The sequence below is a fragment of the Pinus tabuliformis genome, chromosome 4_1, assembly GCF_031772625.1.
Source record: "Pinus tabuliformis cultivar Carrire ecotype Pingquan chromosome 4_1, CPIR1, whole genome shotgun sequence".
In the NCBI taxonomy this organism is placed as follows: domain Eukaryota; kingdom Viridiplantae; phylum Streptophyta; class Pinopsida; order Pinales; family Pinaceae; genus Pinus; species Pinus tabuliformis.
Window position 1 is genome coordinate 919,165,936 of NC_142303.1, and position 18,925 is coordinate 919,184,860.

Genomic DNA, 18,925 nt, shown 5'->3' on the forward strand with positions numbered 1-18,925 from the left:
AAGAGAAGGGTACACCTTTAAATAGAAGTTGTGTTACAGTTTTACAATATTGTAGTCACTCATCACAGAGTTCTGAAATAGCCTATTGCATAGATTCATCTTTATAAATTGCCACAACATGAGATCTGCCAGTTTCTTAAAAAGAAAGCAATATCATAGATATAATTACAATTTACTGGGAAGGAGAAAATGAAAAAAAGAAAGAAAAACAAGAATTGCCTATATCAGATCATGATCAAAACAAAAGTATTAGCAGATAATAAATGTAAAAGAAAAAAACAAATGCATGTTAAATCGTGTCCACAGTAAATGACAGAATCCAAAAAAACCTCTTTGATGGATGACATAGATAAATTTCCACATAGTTTAAATGCCTCTGAAACGTGTTTATATCATTACATCAACCTTTTTCTAATAAAAAGTATAGTTTCCATATATTTTGAATGCATCTAAAACGTGTTTAGATCATTGCATTGACATTTTTCTAATAAAAAATATAAAACTTTATTTTGTGGATCTGTGGGCTGGGAGTATCCAGCAGCGAGATACATTTCCACTGGCAGATCCCTGATGGATCAAAATGCAGAAGGGTCTTACGGATCTTACAGTATGTTTTTAGCCTTTTCCCCAATTTTTCTGGGGCATGCCTTTTACTGGAATTATGCAATGTACATCCCAATTTAATTGCTTCTTTTTTTGTCTCCAGCGTGAAAATCATAGGAGTTGTGGGGCAGAGGCTATTGAGAAATCTATAGGGTTACAATTAGGATGATTTCTCTTAAACTTGATAACTGCTTGTGATGTCTTTTTACTTTTTCTTATTAGTTTCTTCTTTTATTATTGTGTTGTTCTTATCATTAAACAACTACCAAAAACAAGAAGATCAACAATACACAAGAACAAGGGATATAGGCTGCAAGCCAGGGCCAAAACCTCTCCACTTGAGAGGAAAACCCACAAATCTCCTCTTCTTATAGATTTTTCAAATGACGAATTCCAAGACCTTTAGACCAAGACCAATACTCTTCCAAGACCAAGTCCGACCTTCTTGATGATGTGCTTCTTTTGCCCAAGTCAAACCTAGTCAAATCTCTTCGAGCTGCACAACTTCGACCCTCAGCTACAGAATTTCAGCCTCTACTGCAGGTCTGAGATTTCTGGCCCCTGCAACAGCTTCTGCCTCCACACGTGTGAACAAATCTAGGGTTTCCAAGGCTTCATTTGACTTTCGTTTGAGTTTCTCCTTCTTTTAGGGCTTGTAGGTGACCTAATGCACCTTCTTTCGACCTTATTTCTGCAATTTCTTCAACTTCGATCTTGCAGCAGGAAAACCCTAGCCATCCTCCTTCACACGTGTGAGGGGGAGAGAGAGAGAAATAACCCAAACACTTGCCCTTCGTCCTGCTTCCTATTTTGCTAGCATTCTTCTGCTCTTCCTTTGCTTGAATGATGAGAATATGAGTGAGTGTCCATAGGAGGTCAAGTTCCCTCCTATATATAGGCTTCCAAGGAGGACGACATGCCCTAATTGAGGCCGACTTCCTAGCTGCCAAGCCGACTTGGTCTTGGAGGGTATCTTGACATTTTTAAATACAAAAATTATTCTTTTTACAAGTTACAATGTGTCGAAGGGGCCTTCTTCATATGATAATGACTCTTTTGACTTCTTGAACCTAGGACAAACCCTAGAAGCACTTAATGGGTGCTTGACCTCTAAATAAAAATGACCTTGAGCATGAAACCCATGCTACAAAAATAACAATACTATTTTTTCTTTCATTTTACAATATACAAGAATCAAAAGTACATTTCATATTTATGAAGATTGAATCTAGTTACACATTTCAACTTTCCCTCTTAACTAGGGAAGTATTCATAGATGGTACATGGACATTCTCAAACTGAAGAGATCTCATAAGAAGAGTCAGATTGGTAAGCCATCTTGTAAGCTATCAATTCAACTTATCTCTTTGCATCATACCAACCAACATTGTCACATAGCAAGGCCTTGACTAACAACTCTATCTCTCCACAAGATCAGAGCACAATGCTGGCAAGACCAATGACTGATAGACACCATCATCGTTGTCTCTCAAGACACATACCCCACCTGGGTGTTCACAGGTTATGTCCTTTTAGGACAATTCCTATCTTGGAATAACACATCCTCAAGGAATTTCCTCTTCGACTACTCATATCTTGGATGCCCTACCCCATCCTCAAAGAGTATGGGAAACCTGATGCTTACCCAATCCTCCATTATTTCTTCACAAAGTGAAGACAAAAATGATGTGTCTATCTCTCCCTCTCAACTAGGGAGGACATATAAACCAAGCCAAGCTTGTCTCTCAAATACATAAGCTTCTTATTAGGAAGAGATTTTGTCAAGATGTTAGCTACCTGCTCATTGGTGGAGATATACTGTAGCTACAATACTCCATCTTGCACCAACTTTCGTATATAGTGATACTTGTTATTTATGTGTTTTGTCTTTCCATGGAACACTGGGTCTTCAAACAACCTTATACAGTTGGTGTTGTCACAATGTATCACTATAGGGTCCATCGGTCCTTCAAACAGGTCGGACAACAGTTTCCTCAACCAGATAGCTTCCCTGCTTACTTCACAACCTGCAATATATTCAGCGTCAATACTAAAAGCAACTGATTCTTGTTTTCTACTCATCCAGGATATCATGGAGGATCCCAAACTAAAACATCCTCCAATAGTGCTTCTCCCATCCATCTCACTGCCTCCCTAGTCAGAATATGTATATCCAATCAAGTGGACATCATTCCTCTTATCATACTTCAGGAAATAGTGGATTGTTCCTTGCAAATATCTCAATATATGCTTGGCTGCTATCCAATGATCATGCTTGGGCTCTACCTGGAATTGACTGAGAACATTCATTGCAAAACAAATGTTTGGTTGAGTATTTACCAAATACATCAGTGAGCCAATCAATTGTCTATACCTTGTCAGATCCATAGGGCTTGATTCAGAACTTCTTAGCCTCTTCAAATTTGTGACCATAGGGGTTGTCATAGGTTTGCAATCCATCATGTCAAACCTTTTTAGCATTTCGATCACATATTTTCCTTGACCTAGATATATCTCATCAAGTCCTTGCCACACTTCCAACCCCAAATAATAGTGCATCAGCCCTAGATCCTTCATATCGAATTCTTTTGCCAGTTGTTTCTTACACTCTTGAATACGACCTTCTACACCTGTCATGAGAAAATCATCCACATATAGAAGAATGATTATGAGCTCATCCTTCACAACCTTGATATAGAGATTCAAATCTACAAAGCTCTTTTAGAAGCCCAATCTTTGTAGGTATGCATCCATCCTTGCATACCACACGCCCTTGGAGCTTGCTTAAGGCCATAACGTGCCTTTTTCAATCTACAGACATAGGTCTTTCTAGCTTTTACTTCAAATCCCAAAGGTTGTTCTATATAGACTTCTTCATCGATAATGCCATCCATGTTGCCTTAACATCCATTTGATGGATGTTCCATCCCATCGATGCTGCCAAAGAGACCAACGAACGTATAGTTGTATACCTTGTTGTAGGTGCAAATGTCTCTTCATAATCGATGCCTTCTTGTTGGGAGAAGCCCCTAGCCACAAATCTTGCCTTATATTTATCAATACTTCCATTTGCTGCATGTTTAATCTTGTAGAGCCACTTGGAAGTTACCACAGATTTGTCTTTAGGCCTAGGTACGATCTCCCAAACTCCATTCTTCATTATTGATTGATATTCTTCATTCATGGCATCTTTCCATTCTTGATGTTTGACAACTTCTTCAAAGGTGGATGGTTCTGCTTCTATTAACTTTGTCATATAGGCTGCATACCTTGAATATCTTTTGGGCTTCTTACTTTCCCTGAATGTGCCTTTGGCTGCTCCATGACCTTCTGCATCTAGAAGAGTAGACTTCAACCAATTTGGTCTCTTTCTGTTTTCAGGGATGATCACTGGTTGTATAGGTTCACTGGGACCTTCATCTTCATGATTTGAGTTCTCTTCCTCCCTAGAGCATTCTTCTTCAAATATTGGAAGTTCTTCATCATCAAAGTCCATCGGGAGGTCCTTTGATTTCTTGAATGCAATACTTTCATCAAAGATCACATCTTGGCTTACTTCTATTCGGTGTCCTTCCTTTATGTAGATCCTATATGCCTTTGAAGTGTTGCTATAGCCAACAAATATTCCCTTCATGCTTGTAGGATCCAACTTTTTTCTTTTATCTTTTAGAATGTGAATATAGACAGGACAACCAAATATTCAGAGATGGTCTACACTTGGTTTCTTCCTAGTGAATGCTTCTTTAGGAGTCATGTTGTCTAGTGATCTGTGAGGACTTCAATTTTGAATATACACAACAGTTTTTGTTGCTTCACCCCACAGAAATTTAGGCAAGTCTTGATCATGTAACATGACTCTTACACTTTCCTCAATTGATCAATTCTTTCGTTCAACAATTCCATTTTGTTCAGGATTATATGAGACTATCAACTCCCTCTTAATCCCAACCTCCTTACAAAAAGCTATGAGTTCCTTTGATGTATACTCTCCTCCATTGTCAGATCTTAGTACTTTTATCCTCCTTTCTGTAAGGTTCTCTACTTCAACTTTGAACTCTTGAAATTTGTTGAATACTTCATCCTTGGACTTCAACAAATAGATCCAAGTTTTCTTTGAGTGGTCATCAATGAATGTTACATAATATAGATGACCTCCAAGAGACTTTATAGACATCAAAATGAATGAGATCCAATACTTCTTTTGACCTTGAAGAATTGCTTCCAAATGGTCTCTTGACATTTTTACCTAATGCACATCCCTGCATATTCCTTCATGACCTTCCTTGAGTTCAGGATGCCATTCACCATTGAATTTAGAGTTGGTAAGATTTTGTAGTGAAGGTGTCCAAATTTTCCGTGCCAAATTTCACAGGGACTTACTTCAACGTGAACCAAAGTTTGAGAGAGAGGAGTCAACAATCTGTAGAGTCTTCCTTCACGAATCCCAATTATCTTTGCATTTTCGATGCTAGAGTTTTTATCCCACACTGCAACCTTTCCATCTATAAAAGCAACTCTATTTCCCTTATCTTCTAAAGATGAAATAGAAAGTAGATTCTTTTGCAAACTTGGAACAAATAGGATGTTGTTGAGATGAATATTTCCTCCATTCTCTAGCTCCAACGAGGTTGATCCAATTCCTCTTACAAGATAGCTCTTCTTGTCACCAAGTTCAACGGAGTAGGAAGATTTTCCTCTTGATAAGGTCTTTAGTTGCTTGTGCTCACTTGTCATATGTCTTGATGCTCCACTGTCGATTACCCAAATATTCTCATCTTCAAATGTGCCAGTAAGTGCTGAGAATAATCCTTCGTCCTTTGTAGAAGTCTTGGTCATACTATTCTTGATGGATAATAGGAGATTCCATAATGCCTTGATACCTTGCTTGAGATGACTTGCTACCATAGAACATTGCTTCAAATATTTCTTCAAGGATGTAGTGATCTTCATCATGCCCTTAGCCAACCTTAGCTCTGATACCATGTTGAGAAATCTATAGGGCTACAATTAGGATGATTTCTCTTAAACTTGATAATTGCTTGTGATGTCTTTTTACTTTTTCTTACTTATTAGCTTCTTCTCTTATTATTATGTTGTTCTTATCATCAAACAACTACCAAAAACAAGAAGATCAACAATACATGAGGACACAAGATATAGGTGGCAAGCCAGGGCCAAAACCTCTTCACTTGAGAGGAAAACCCACAAATCTCTTCTCTTCTTATAGATTCTTCAAATGACAAATTCCAAGACCTTTAGACCAAGACCAATGCCCATCCAAGACCAACTCTGGTCTTCTTGATGATGTGCTTCCTTTGTCCAAGTCAAACCTAGTCAAATCTCTTCCAACTACACAACTTCGACCCCCAACTACAAAATTTCGGCCTCTACCGTAGGTTTGAAATTTTCAGCTCCTGCAACAATCGTTGCTTCCACACGTGTGAGCAAATCTAGGGCTTCCAAGGCTTCCTTTGACCCTCACTTGAGTTTCTCTTTCTTCTAGGGATTGTAGGTGACCTAATGCACCTTCCTTTGACCTTCTTTCAACAATTTCTTCAACTTCGATCTTGCAGCAACAAAACTGTAGCCTTCCTCCTTCGCATGTGAGAGAGAGAGAGAGAAATAGCTAAACACTTGTCCTTTGTCCTTCTTCCTTCTTTGCTAGCCTTCTTCTGCTCTTCCTTTGCTCGAATGATGAGAAGATGAGTGAGTGTCCATAGGTAGTTGAGTTCCCTCCTATATATAGGCTACGAAGGAGGATGACATGTGCTAATTGAGGCCAACTTCTTAGTTGCCAGGCTGACTTGATCTTGGAGGATATCTTTACACTTTTAACAAAAATAATTATTTTTACTAGTTACAATGTGCCCAAAGCTAAGTTGCAGGGAACGTGGGCAGAGGAGGAGTTTCTGTACGGAAACGAAACTGAAACGCAGAAACGCATACGGTACGACTGAGAAACGTGTTTCCGACTGTATTGGCATGTTTCTCGAGGAGGAAACGTGGCCAATACGACCGGAAACATGTTTCTGGGCCGTATGACGACATTTCCACACGTAGGTTGACTTTTTTTTTTTTAATTATTATTTTGTTTTCTAATTTTTAATTGGGTTATTAAAATGCCTTCTAGTTGCTTCTAGATGCCTCTCTCAAGTTATAAAAGTGACCTTTGTCTCATTCTCTCATCACACAATTCAGCAAGTCGTTTCTCTTGGAGACTGGCGATTTTAGCAAAGGAGAAGAGAGGAAGAGAGCAGTGGTTTCAGCTAGGGTGTTTTCAACAGTGAGCAAAGTAGATTTCAGCAGCAAGAGCAAGAGATTTTAGCAGCAAGAGAAAGAGATTTCAACAGCAGATTTGGAGTGCAGAGTTTCCGGCTACGACATTCTTGGCTTAGCTACAGCCATATTTCTAGTCTTTTCTGGCATTTTGGGGTAGCTTCAGCGACAAAAAATCAATTTGGGTAAACAACATTCATTTTCTTAGTTTTTTTCCTACTATTTCTTCAATTTTTCTAGGGTTTATGCTGCCAAAAATATGAAAAACGTTTTTTATTTATAGATTTGATTTTTAAATTTATTTTTGCAGCAATGGCTTCCAACCAAAGTGCAACTGCAAGTTCAAGCCCTAGGGCCAACCCAAGGGTTGAATATAATCCTCTTTGGAGGCATGTAACGAAGCTTCAAAAATGTGCAGGTGGTGGCTCATGGGAATGGCAATGTAATCTTTGCAATAATTCGTACAAGGGCTCCTACCCAAGAGTGAAGGCACATCTTTTGCATGGAGGAGGACAGGGGGTTATGGGTTGCACAAAAACAGCAGATCCATTGGCAAGGAGGGCATATCAAAGAGAGCAAGATGAGGCAGATGCTATTAAGAGAAGGCATGATGAGCTTACTCAAGCTACTCCTCAAGCTCCATCTAACATTGAGCCAAGGATTGTAGTTGAAGCAAGAAAGAGGAGAGCCGGTGCCACTCAACAACATGAACAACCAGCACCCAAAAATACCAGAGGGGCATCCCCTTCAGTTCAAGATAGCAGAATTGCTAAATTGGTGAATGTGCAAGCAAGAGAAGAAACTGATTCCAGAGTGGCTAGGTGCATTTATGCATGTGGTATCCCATTCAATGTTGTTTGCTCTCCTTACTGGCAAGATATGATAAGGGCAATTAACAAAGCTCCTCAAGGGTACAAGGGGCCCAACTATGAGAAAGTCAGAACTCAGCTTCTAAAAAATGAGAAGGAGCTTGTGGAGGATATTTTATCACCAATTCATTCTTCCTGGAGTAGCTCTGGGGTTACCATAGTCTCAGATGGATGGATAGATACAAGGCGCAAACCATTGATAAATATCATTGCCACTTCCCCCAAAGGAGAAATGTTTATCAAGGTGGAAGAATGCTCAAGAGAGGTAAAAGATGCACAGTTCATTGTTGATGTTATTATAAAAGCTATTGAACAAATAGGGCCTAACAAGGTGGTGCAAGTTATCACGGATAATGCACCAGTTTGCAAAGCTGCAGGTTTAATTATTGAGGGGAGGTATGACCACATCTTTTGGACACCATGCATTGTCCATAATCTGAATTTGATCTTAGAGGAGATCGACAACAAAGTTTCCTAGATAAAGGAACTCACAGGGGAAGCAAGGGAGATTGTCAAATTCATCACCAACCACCACCAATCTCAGGGCATATTTCGAGAGTACTCCAAATTGGAGTTGTTAAAAGTTGCTAAGACAAGATATGCCTCAAACTTCTTGATGTTGCGCCGCCTTGTTGAGGTTAAGCATGCATTAGTTTCTATGGTGGTGAATCAACTTTGGATTGAGTGGAGACAAACAGATTCAGAGCGGGGACATATGGTGTGTGGATTGTGCCTTGATGAGGATTGGTGGAGCAAGGTAGATTTTTTGCTAAAGTTCACAACCCCTGCATTTGAGCTTCTTCGGAGTGCTGACACTGACTAACCTTTCTTAGGAGAGGTATATGATGGCATGGATTCTATGGTTGAGAAAAATATGGAAATCATTTCGCAAGAGTCTCCACAACTTTTGTTTGTTGATGATCATTTTGCTGGTTTAGTCAAGAAAATCATTGTTGATAGGTGGAACAATTTCAACAGTCCATTCACACTTTAGCTAATGCTTTGAACCCCAAATTTTATGATGAGGAGCTTATTGCTCAAAGCAATGGGAAGAGGAAGGCACCCCATAAGGATAGAGAGGTGGCTAATGGGGTGAAAAAAGCACTTATGAGAATGTTTCCTTCTCATCTACACAGGGAGGTAAAGAAAGAATTTGCCAGTTTTGCTGCAGGAATATATAATTATGCAGATATATCAGCTTTGGAGGAAAGAAGCACCATGAATCCAGTTAGGTGGTGGATTTGTCATGGAGCAAATGGTGTACATTTGCAAAACCTTGCCATTCGTATTCTTTCACAAGTGGCAAGCTCTTCATCAGCAGAAAGGAATTGGAGCACTTATGGTTTTATTCATTCTGTGAAGCACAATAGGTTGGGCTCACAGAAGGCAGAGGATCTTATTTGTGTGCACTCCAACCTTCGCTTTGCATCTCGTAGGGGTCCAAAATACAGTAGTGGTCCTTCTAAAGAATGGGATGTGGATGCAAAAAATCCTGATTTGGATCTCTCTCTTGCTGCCCTGAATATTGAGGTCGAGCCTGGAAGTGGAATTGGCCCATCATCTTCTTCAGCACACCATCCACTGTTGAGCATTGTTTTGCTTCTATTTTTGATGAGGATTGTGATGATGAGGATTAGTCTTTTGTCTCTATAGTTCTTGCAGCCTTATAGTCTTTATTGTACTTGCAGCCTCATATCTAAAGAATGGGATGTGGATGCAGAAAATCCTGATTTGGATCTCTCTCTTGCTGCCCTGAATATTGAAGTCGAGCCTGGAAGTGGAATTGGCCCATCATCTTCTTCAGCACACCATCCACTGTTGAGCATTGTTCTGCTTCTATTTTTGATGAGGATTGTGATGATGAGGATTAGTCTTTTGTCTCTATAGTTCTTGCAGCCTTATAGTCTTTATTGTACTTGCAGCCTCATATATTGATATAAATAAAGACTGATTTTGAGATTTGGATATATAATAAAAGTTGCTTTTGGATATTCCGATATTTTTATTTTCATTATGTCATCATTCATGAGTAAATGTGATATAAATTTAATCATAATGTTTAAATGTAATAAATTATAATGCATCATGTATGCTTTATGATTGCACATATATATATATATTTATATATTTAAATATTTTTAATATATATATATATATATATTCACGTTTCCCCGTTTCCAAAATTTGGGGAGGTCGCGTTTCGTATCCGTGCCCATTTCGGAAACTCGTACCCATTTCCCCGTTTCATGCAACCTTGGCCCAAAGAGGTCTTTTTCATATGACAATTACTCTTTTGACTTCTTGACCCTAGGACAAACCCTAGAAGCACTCAATGGGTGCTTGACCTCTAAATAAAAATGACCTTGAGCATGAAACCCATCCTACAAAAATAACAATAATAATTTCTCTTTAATTTTACAATATACAAGAATCAAAAGTATATTTTATATTTATGAAGACCGAACCTGGTTACACATTTCAATGCAGGTTTGATGTCTGAACTGCACAAAAAGGACATTAAAGGAAACAGCTATAAATTTGAACTTCCCATGTTAAATGATATATAAATTTGGAATAGAACATGTTAAAAATTTTGATGGTGAAGTGGCATGTGTGGGGAATTTTTATCAGAGGAGCTGAGAATTCCCTATAAATACAATTTTAAAAGAAAAAAAAAGAAAAGTAAATATTAGCAGAAATTGTTGAGTTGGCATACTAGGTCCATTAAACATCGTCTTCTTAGATTCTAGCCTCAAATTTTGTTCCTTAAAGTAGTATTTTGAATTAGTCAATTTCTCCAAAGCACCAGTCCTTTTGGAAATTGAGTACTGATTAATCTAGCTTCACTCTCAACCCTCGCTTCACTCTCAACCCTGTCTTCTTATGGATAGGTTGGCTGCTTGCAGGGAGCTTAGCCTTTAATCCAGGGAGCATATAACCTATATTCTGTATGCCAGCTTAGATTGTGCACTTCACGTCTTTTGAAAATAAACTAACTTTTTTAAGGACAGGATTACTGCTCTGATATCCTCTTACTATTTTTGTGCACCTGCCATGTCTTAAACCAAATGTTGTTTGCTACTATTAATTGTTACATTTTTTTGATGATGCAGTGTACAAATGGACATATAGCCTGTTCCTCCTGCTGTTTTCGGATGGATAATAGATGCCATTCATGTCTTAATCCAATTGGAAAAATCCGTTGTCTGGCCATGGAAAAATTGATCGAGTCCATGAAAGTAGGTTGCATATATGCTCATAATGGATGTAGAGAGTTAGTTAGATATTCCCAAGTAACTGCACACCAGTCCAAATGTATATATGCACCATACTTGTGTTCTGTGTCAGGATGCAGCTTTATTGGTCCATCAACACGGTTTTCTGACCATTTCATCTCTGCACATGGAGCTTGTATAAGGCAATTTAGGTATGAGGCCTGGTTCACCGTATTGTTGGCCACAGACGAGCAGTTTTGTATCTTAGAATGTGAAGATATGGTATTTCTTCTTCAGAATAAGATGAAACTTCTAGGAAACATGGTTTACATAACTTGTATTGGACCAGCCTCTTCGGAGGAGCAGTACTCATATCAAATCGAGATAAAAAAAGGAAGGCGGCGTTTGACAATGGAAAGTGTTCCACGAAGCATTGTTGGGATAGATGAAATTCCTCAGGATTTCCTTCTTATTCCGGTGGAAACTTACGAGGAAGATGGACATCTCACCTTTGAGTTATCGTTTCGTCATGTAGCGTGATTAACTTAGGGTCTGATTGTTCTTTATTGAGGCCTGTGAATTTATGAATAGTTGCCCCTACATGTATATAGGGTGTTTTGGCATAATCCGTTTCACTTTTTAACATATGCTAGTGAAAGTTGCAATGCGTGGTCCATTTTTTTCGATAAAATCTCTGTAAATATAGGTTCTTCAAAGTGAAAAAAAGTAGCGTCTTTCTAATGAGAACATTTGTCATATATGTACGAAGGGATCGTTAAATCCCAAGATAGAAAACGTTTTGTAATATATTTGTTTTCAGTAATTGCTGTTGCTATTTATACAGGCATAACCTTTGTAGTTTTTCTGAGCTAGAAGTAATTTTTTTCACTCTTTGTGGTTAGTTAAGAGTTGATTTATGTATTTTGATGACAGGATAGTAAAGAAAAATTATTTTGTTCCTCTTAATGCATGATTTTTAATTATGTAAATTTAATATTGAAAAGAAGTTCTATATTAAAAATTTGTTATTTATATTTAATGTGGAAAATAAACTTATTTATTACTTGAACATTTGTATAGGATGATAGTTAATTTTGGTGATTTTATTTTAAATGAAATTTATATTTCAAAAAAAATTACTGGGTTTTAGTTGTTATAACACTATCTAGTCTTTTAATGTTTGATTTAAAGATTTTTGCTTTTCTTATTCAACTCAACCTTTTTTTCTAGATCACTATTGCCTATGGGAATCTCTTCTTTATTAAAATATAGTCATTTGAATATTTTCACCCTTGGCCCTATGTGAACATGATTGGGTAATTGCCATGTGGCTGTGGCAGATGATGTGGCACCCTAAGTCCACATTTCAGCTTGGGGATGGTGCCATGTTAGTGCAAGGCCACCTTGCCTTACAGTGTAATCCATCGACCCAAGATTAAGGTTAATTACTTTATGTTTAATTAAGTTAATTTTTAATTAGTAACTCAATGTATTTATGTTTAAATAATTATATTAATATTTTAATAATATATACGCATTATATTGTGTCCTTGTGTAGTTAAACAACACGTGAGACCTTGAGTCAATTGCCCACCACCCCTAAAATTGAGAAAGTCAAGGCACGAAACCTTTTTGAGCCAACCACCCACAACCCATGAAATTGGAAAAGTAAGTGCATGAAACCTTTAAGTCAATTGTAGATGGTCAAAAGTTTCAACCACCCACCTCATGTGAAATTGGGAAAGTTAAGTGCATGAAACCTCCTTGAGTCAACCACTCACAACCTATGAAATTGGGGAAGTAGGTGCATGCAAACTCGATTCAATTGCCCATTAGCCCTGAAATTAAGAAAGTAAGTGCATGAAACCTTTAAATCAATCGTAGATGGTCAAAGGATTCAAACTCGCACCACATGTGAAATTGGGAAAGTAAGGGCATGAAACCTTTTAAGTCAACCTTAGATGATTCATAAATTACAAAAGGTCACTGGTAGGTCAATTCCAAAGCATTTCCGTGAGAGTAAAGTCTATGCACAAATTTCCTAGGTGTAGATGATCTCATCAACGATTGGTAAAATTTTGTTGCCTTTACATTTGAAACATTTCAGCCATTCAATGCATGAATCCTTTTTGAGTCAACCACTCACCACACCTAAAATTAGAAAAGTGCAGGGAACCTTTAAGTCAATCATAGATGGTCAAACGTTTTAATTGGTCACCACCCACCACTTGTGAAATTGAGAAAGAAAGTGCATGAAACCTCCTTGAGTCAACCACCCACTACTTGTGAAATTGCGAAAGTAAGCAAATGAAACCTCATTAATTTCATTGCCCACCAGACTTGAAATTGGGAAAATAAGTGCATGAAACCTTTTAACTCAATCGTCGATGGTCAAAGAATCCAACTGCCCACCACATGTGTAATTGGGAAAGGAAGTGCTTGAAACCTTCTAAGCCAATCATAGATGGTCGATAAATTACAAAAAGATAGAAGTAGCTGAATTCCAAAGCATTTCCATGGGAGTAAGATTGATGTACAAATTTCCAATGGTCTTATTAGCCATAGTAAAAAAATAATGTCATTACATTTGAAACATTTAAGCCATTCCTAATGGTGCCACCACCCTTGAAATTGGAAAATTGTGTGCATGAAACCTTTAAGTCAATCATAGATGGTCAAAGGTTTCAACCAACCACCACCCATCACTCGTGAAATTGGGAAAGTAAGCACATACCAACCTTGAAATTGGGAAAATAAGTGCATGAAACCTTTAACTCAATCATAGATGGTCAAAGATTCAACCGCTCACCACATGTGAAATTGGGCAAGTGCATGCATGAAACCTTTTAAGTCAACTGTAGATGGTCGATAAATTACAAAATTTAGTGGTAGGTGAATTCCAAAGCATTTCCACAAGAGTAAAATTGATGCACGACTTGCCAAGGTGCAGATGGTCTCATTGTCCATAAGTAAAATTTTGTTTCCCTTACATTTGAAACATTTGAAACATTTAATCCATTCCCTATCGGTTGTAGAAAGTGAATGGCCTAAGAAAATTTACATCAAACATCAGAACATTAGAGAGGATTGTTTCCATTGAGGGAATTAATCATAGAGCTCTAAATGATCACACTTTGAGTAAAATTTGTCCAAAATTCCTTTCTTCTACCAATGTTGCAGTTTTTTTTACCTATAATTACTAATCCCAAAATTTATGTAAGCTTGGATATATATATATATATATATATATATATATATATATATATATATATATATAGTTGAAGTTTCAAATTCAATTATGAGGAAATGTGACAACTTTAAACATTCTTTATACTTTGTGTAAATAAACATATTTACCAAGAGTTAGGCTCACCATAATTTATGCAATTTTTTAGGCACAAATTAGGTAGGTGGATTATATAATTAATTTCTTCATTGTAGACGTCAAATTGCTCCCAACAAGCTCTTGTAGAAATTATTATACATTCTCACTGAGATATGTTAAATCAAACATAACTTTAGATCTTTGCATAAATATGTATATATGCAATAGTCATATAAACAAACTTGCATTATCAACAAATTAAACACTACAAACTCTCTTTTACCCTTGGTAATATTTGAAGTTTTACCAGATTTACCATGTTCCCATTAATTATACTAACCCTTGTTATATAAGTAGATATGTGGGTCACATATTAATATATATTTACTTTAGCTATGTACTTACACTTATATAGGTTCTTATTGAGATTTATGAGAAGTGAGACTTACTCTTATACAAGCTTAACACTCTACACTATACTAGATTCAAATGTTACATGTAATTGTGGAAAAAAAAGGAGGCATTAGATCACCATACTAGATTTGTGCCATGTGGATTTAGTTATGGTGAGTTTTATCCTTAGTTAACATATTATAAGTGAGACTCATTACTATAGTTCAAATAGGATAACTTAAGGCTTTTCGAAAGCCTAATACAAATCATACATCAAACGCCATGTCTTGGCCCAAATTTTGTTTAAGAGATAGACTTGCAATGCTTTCAAATTAAACAATATTTTGAGACCAATTGACTTCGATTATAGTAGTATGCAACAACCCTATTATTACAACCAAGAGGGTTTCAAAAACATTGCTTCACATTTAGATTAGCTAAGGGTCAAAAGTTGGCCTACATAAATTAACATTTTAGGAACAACCATTCATTAATGAAGATTATAATTTTTTTAGCTTTTGATGATTTGTGATTACTTTGAACAATTCATCTTTCCCATAAGTTCCAAGGATTCATTTATGATAAGAATTATGATTTAGAGAAAAAGAGCCTTAACTTCAACTCTCATTTACGAGACTTGCATACAACCATTGAAGTCCCATTTACTACAATCTTGAGATTACATGACACTTAGGTATTACCTTAATTTTGCCACCTCATACCCACAAACAAATATCTTTTGCAGACACACAAATGAGTCTTATATATATATATATATATATATATATATATATATATATATATATATATATATATATATGATCTAAGGTAATATAAATATTATAATTGTTGTTAAGTTTAAGCTGAAAAATAATTTAAAAATATATAGGAGACTTTTTTAGATTTGTAGAGTGAATTAAAAACATTAATAGTTTTTTTAAAATTTTAAGTAATGTTGTAAAAAAAAAAAATTCACTTTTTTTATTTAAAAAAATAAATAAGAAAAATTTGAGAGTTTTTCAAAGGATTAATGTTATTTTATATATCAAAAATTTAAAATTTGCATGTTCTTTATTCATTTTGATAAAATGAGAGAAAATAAAAACCCCTCATCACTTAAAATAGGTGAAAAATCTCTATTGTATGCGAGAAATCTGTATGAGTAAAGATCTCCATAATTTTCTTCAATGGAATTTCTACATGTATCTACCTCATATAAAGCATCCTTGTGTTGGTTATTTAGTGACATGTAACAATATATTAGTTGTTGCTCTACCACTTTGATCCCTACATGATTTAATCCACTTTGGTGTAGGCATTTTTGGTGAGGGATTAGGAGGGTGCCTCCCCATTTCTTCTATTGAGGTAGTTGCTTTCCAAGCTCTAATCATCTATCATGGGAAGTCATTGGACAAACCTCAAACATCTAAATTTGTGGAGCAACTAGAACCCATTCCTAAAGTTAAGATGCTAGCCATTGCTCCATTCCTTAAAGCCTTCGACTCTTACTAAAAAAATTCTTGTTAGGCAATTAATTGCGCTGTGGTCCTCTCCAAGATATGTGGACATTTGGATGCAAAAAATATAGATTGAAATGATTAAGGGAAAGTTCTCATATATTTCCTATGGAAAAGGGCTTTATTCTTTCCTTTTGAGCTCAAGGATGACCATGAACTCAAGGATATCTACCCTTCCAGTCTCATCAACATAGGCCAAATGACATCGATGAGAATTGAGCCTAGTGGTGAGAGTGTGAAACCTACCTCCCAATCATTCTAGCTATTGTATCAAACCCAAGGTGATTGGGCTCTATTACAGATTCTTATCTTTTTTCCAAGGAAAATCACATGAAAAACCCTTCAAATACTCCCATGATAAATGGATAATAAACAAGGTGAATCATTGGCCTTGATTAGACCCCCCAAAAGAAAAAATTGACTTATGGCCTCCTTAACTTCAAAAAAGACATCTCATATATGATTATCATTATTTATGATATATGTTTGGAAATCATTGGGGGGGGGGGGGGGGGGGGGGTCAATTGGTGATTTTAAAACTTATATTTATGCTCAACTTAAATTTCTTCTTATGCAACTAAGGACTTATGTATATACTCAATTATTAATGGTTTCCTTTTTCAGTTACCAGCAAGAGAAACATTTGCAGATATACTTATTCATAATTCAAGAGCATTAACACAACATTCAAGAAACAACACATGAAGACACCATATTTAAGTGGAAACCCATAAGGGAGAAAACCACGAATTTTTGGCTGAAAGTGATGTGAAGGCAAGCTCCTACTTCCCAATTACATCAAATTTTTGTAGGCTCCAACCTACAAGAGGATGCTACCTCAAGGAAGCTCCAACTCCCACAAAGTTTTCTGCAAGTTACAACCCATAGGAGGCTCCTACCTCAATAAGATACAACTTATTCTTTATCAAACTACAACTTGAAAGCAGAATGAAATCTCCCAATCACAAAGCAAAGTCAAGTTTTTTGGTTACCTGATATCGATTTCTGCACTCAAGTCTACTTCTCTTCTTCAATTTTGTTCATTTTCTGCTACTTTTCTCTTCTTCTCTTAATTATAATTTTGCACATGAACCCTCTCATACAAACTTTTCCACCTCCAAAAGTTCTTTTCTCATTTAACAATGTATCTTTTATAAGAATAACTTATTGATTGTTTGTATTCTATGCAAGAATACGAAATGAAGAGTTGTCTCTTGGTTTTCTAAGGCTGTTTGTTGGAAAATCAAATATGTTATATTAGGGTTTGATTCTCCTTTCTTGATAATTACTTGTGAGTGTGTTGACTTCTTTTACTTCTTTATTATCTTATCTCTCATCAAACAATTGTCATATTATGTGTATGAAGATCACAAAAACAAGAGACACAAGATATAGGCACATGCCAGGGAAAAACCCCCCTCGAGGGGAAAACCCAGTGAAGATAATTCTTCCTTTCAATAGTATTCTTTGAGACTCTTTACCCTAGACCAATACTAGACTTTCCCTCCACACCATGTCAGCGTCCAAGATCTTCGACCCCTTCCAGAAACTTCGACTAGGTAGTAGCTTCCGACAACAACGAAATCTTAGGAGACTTCGATCTCCCAACCTAGACCACGAAATAGGGAGAGAGAGGCACCAAAAGCTCGATTTTCTTCCTCTCTATAGACTTCCCCAAACTCGCACTTCTTTCGTCCTCCTGACAAGAAACTTCACACTTCTCTAGCTCTTCTTGAGATATCGAACTTGCTTGAGAGTGAGTGATTCAAATGACTTCAACCTCCTTGAATATATAAGCTTCTTGTGGGTCGAATGGAGGTCCTTAGGCCGACTTGATCTTCCTTAGGCCGACATGATGTGGAGGGTACATAATTCATATTTGACTTGATAAAAAAACATTTTTATATGATTCGAAAGCCCAAGAAGGGTTTCTTCGTATGTACAATGACTTTATAAACTCAATATTAATTCTAGGAGTCCACAATGGGGAATTTGACTAATATAAGGATGAACCAAGCATGAAACCCATGCTTTAATAAGTCATTGTTACAATAATAAAAAAATTCTTTATTCTTTTGACAAGTACATTACATAATGACTCAAGTATATTATTGAAGACCGAACATAATTAGATTTTCTAACACTCCCTCTTAACTAGGGAGGTATTCATAATGTATATATACAATAGAAGATCTTAAACTATATGAAAACATGAAGAAATTTTAGGCATTGCAATGCCATGGACTAGATTCCACACTAGGGAAATCTATCCAACTAGTCACTCAACAATTTAGGCACCACAATGCCATGGACTAGATTCCTGACTAGGGCGATCTATCCAAGTGGGACTAAGGTGGACTCAAGCTTTCATCCACTCTAGGTACCATCAGGCTTACTTACTAACCACCAACCCAAACATACACGTGTTGATGTAGGAGCATTCACCCAAGAGAAAATCATTGTAATTAAGTAGACATAGGGGGTCATGTATTTTTAGGAAGTTGGATTCCTAAGTGATAAATTGATGTAATATTAGGCTTTGAGTGATTAAAATAGGAATCAAATTAGATGTGTGAGATATTTTGTAAATGCTCTCGAATAAGGAGGACATGAGTGGCTAGTAACGACAAAGAGTTAGAAGTCAAATCCAACACTTGAGGAACAAGAGAGAGATTTTAGGAATTTAATGAGTTAGAAGTGGACATAGAGGATAGAGTACATCTAGGA

The 18,925-nt window shown here is 36.6% G+C and overlaps 1 protein-coding gene across 1 annotated transcript in view; it reads left to right on the forward strand.

Annotated features, from left to right (window-relative positions):
* Positions 1 to 11,786, forward strand: part of LOC149179155 (E3 ubiquitin-protein ligase SINA-like 10) — a 45,385-nt gene extending 33,599 nt beyond the window's left edge. Inside the window, exon 2 of the mRNA XM_089420543.1 lies at positions 10,862 to 11,786. Within this exon, the coding sequence (XP_089276669.1) occupies positions 10,862 to 11,503 (642 nt within the window). The 3' untranslated portion in view covers positions 11,504 to 11,786. The remainder of the gene's footprint in view (positions 1 to 10,861) is intronic.
* Positions 11,787 to 18,925: the final 7,139 nt, after the last annotated feature.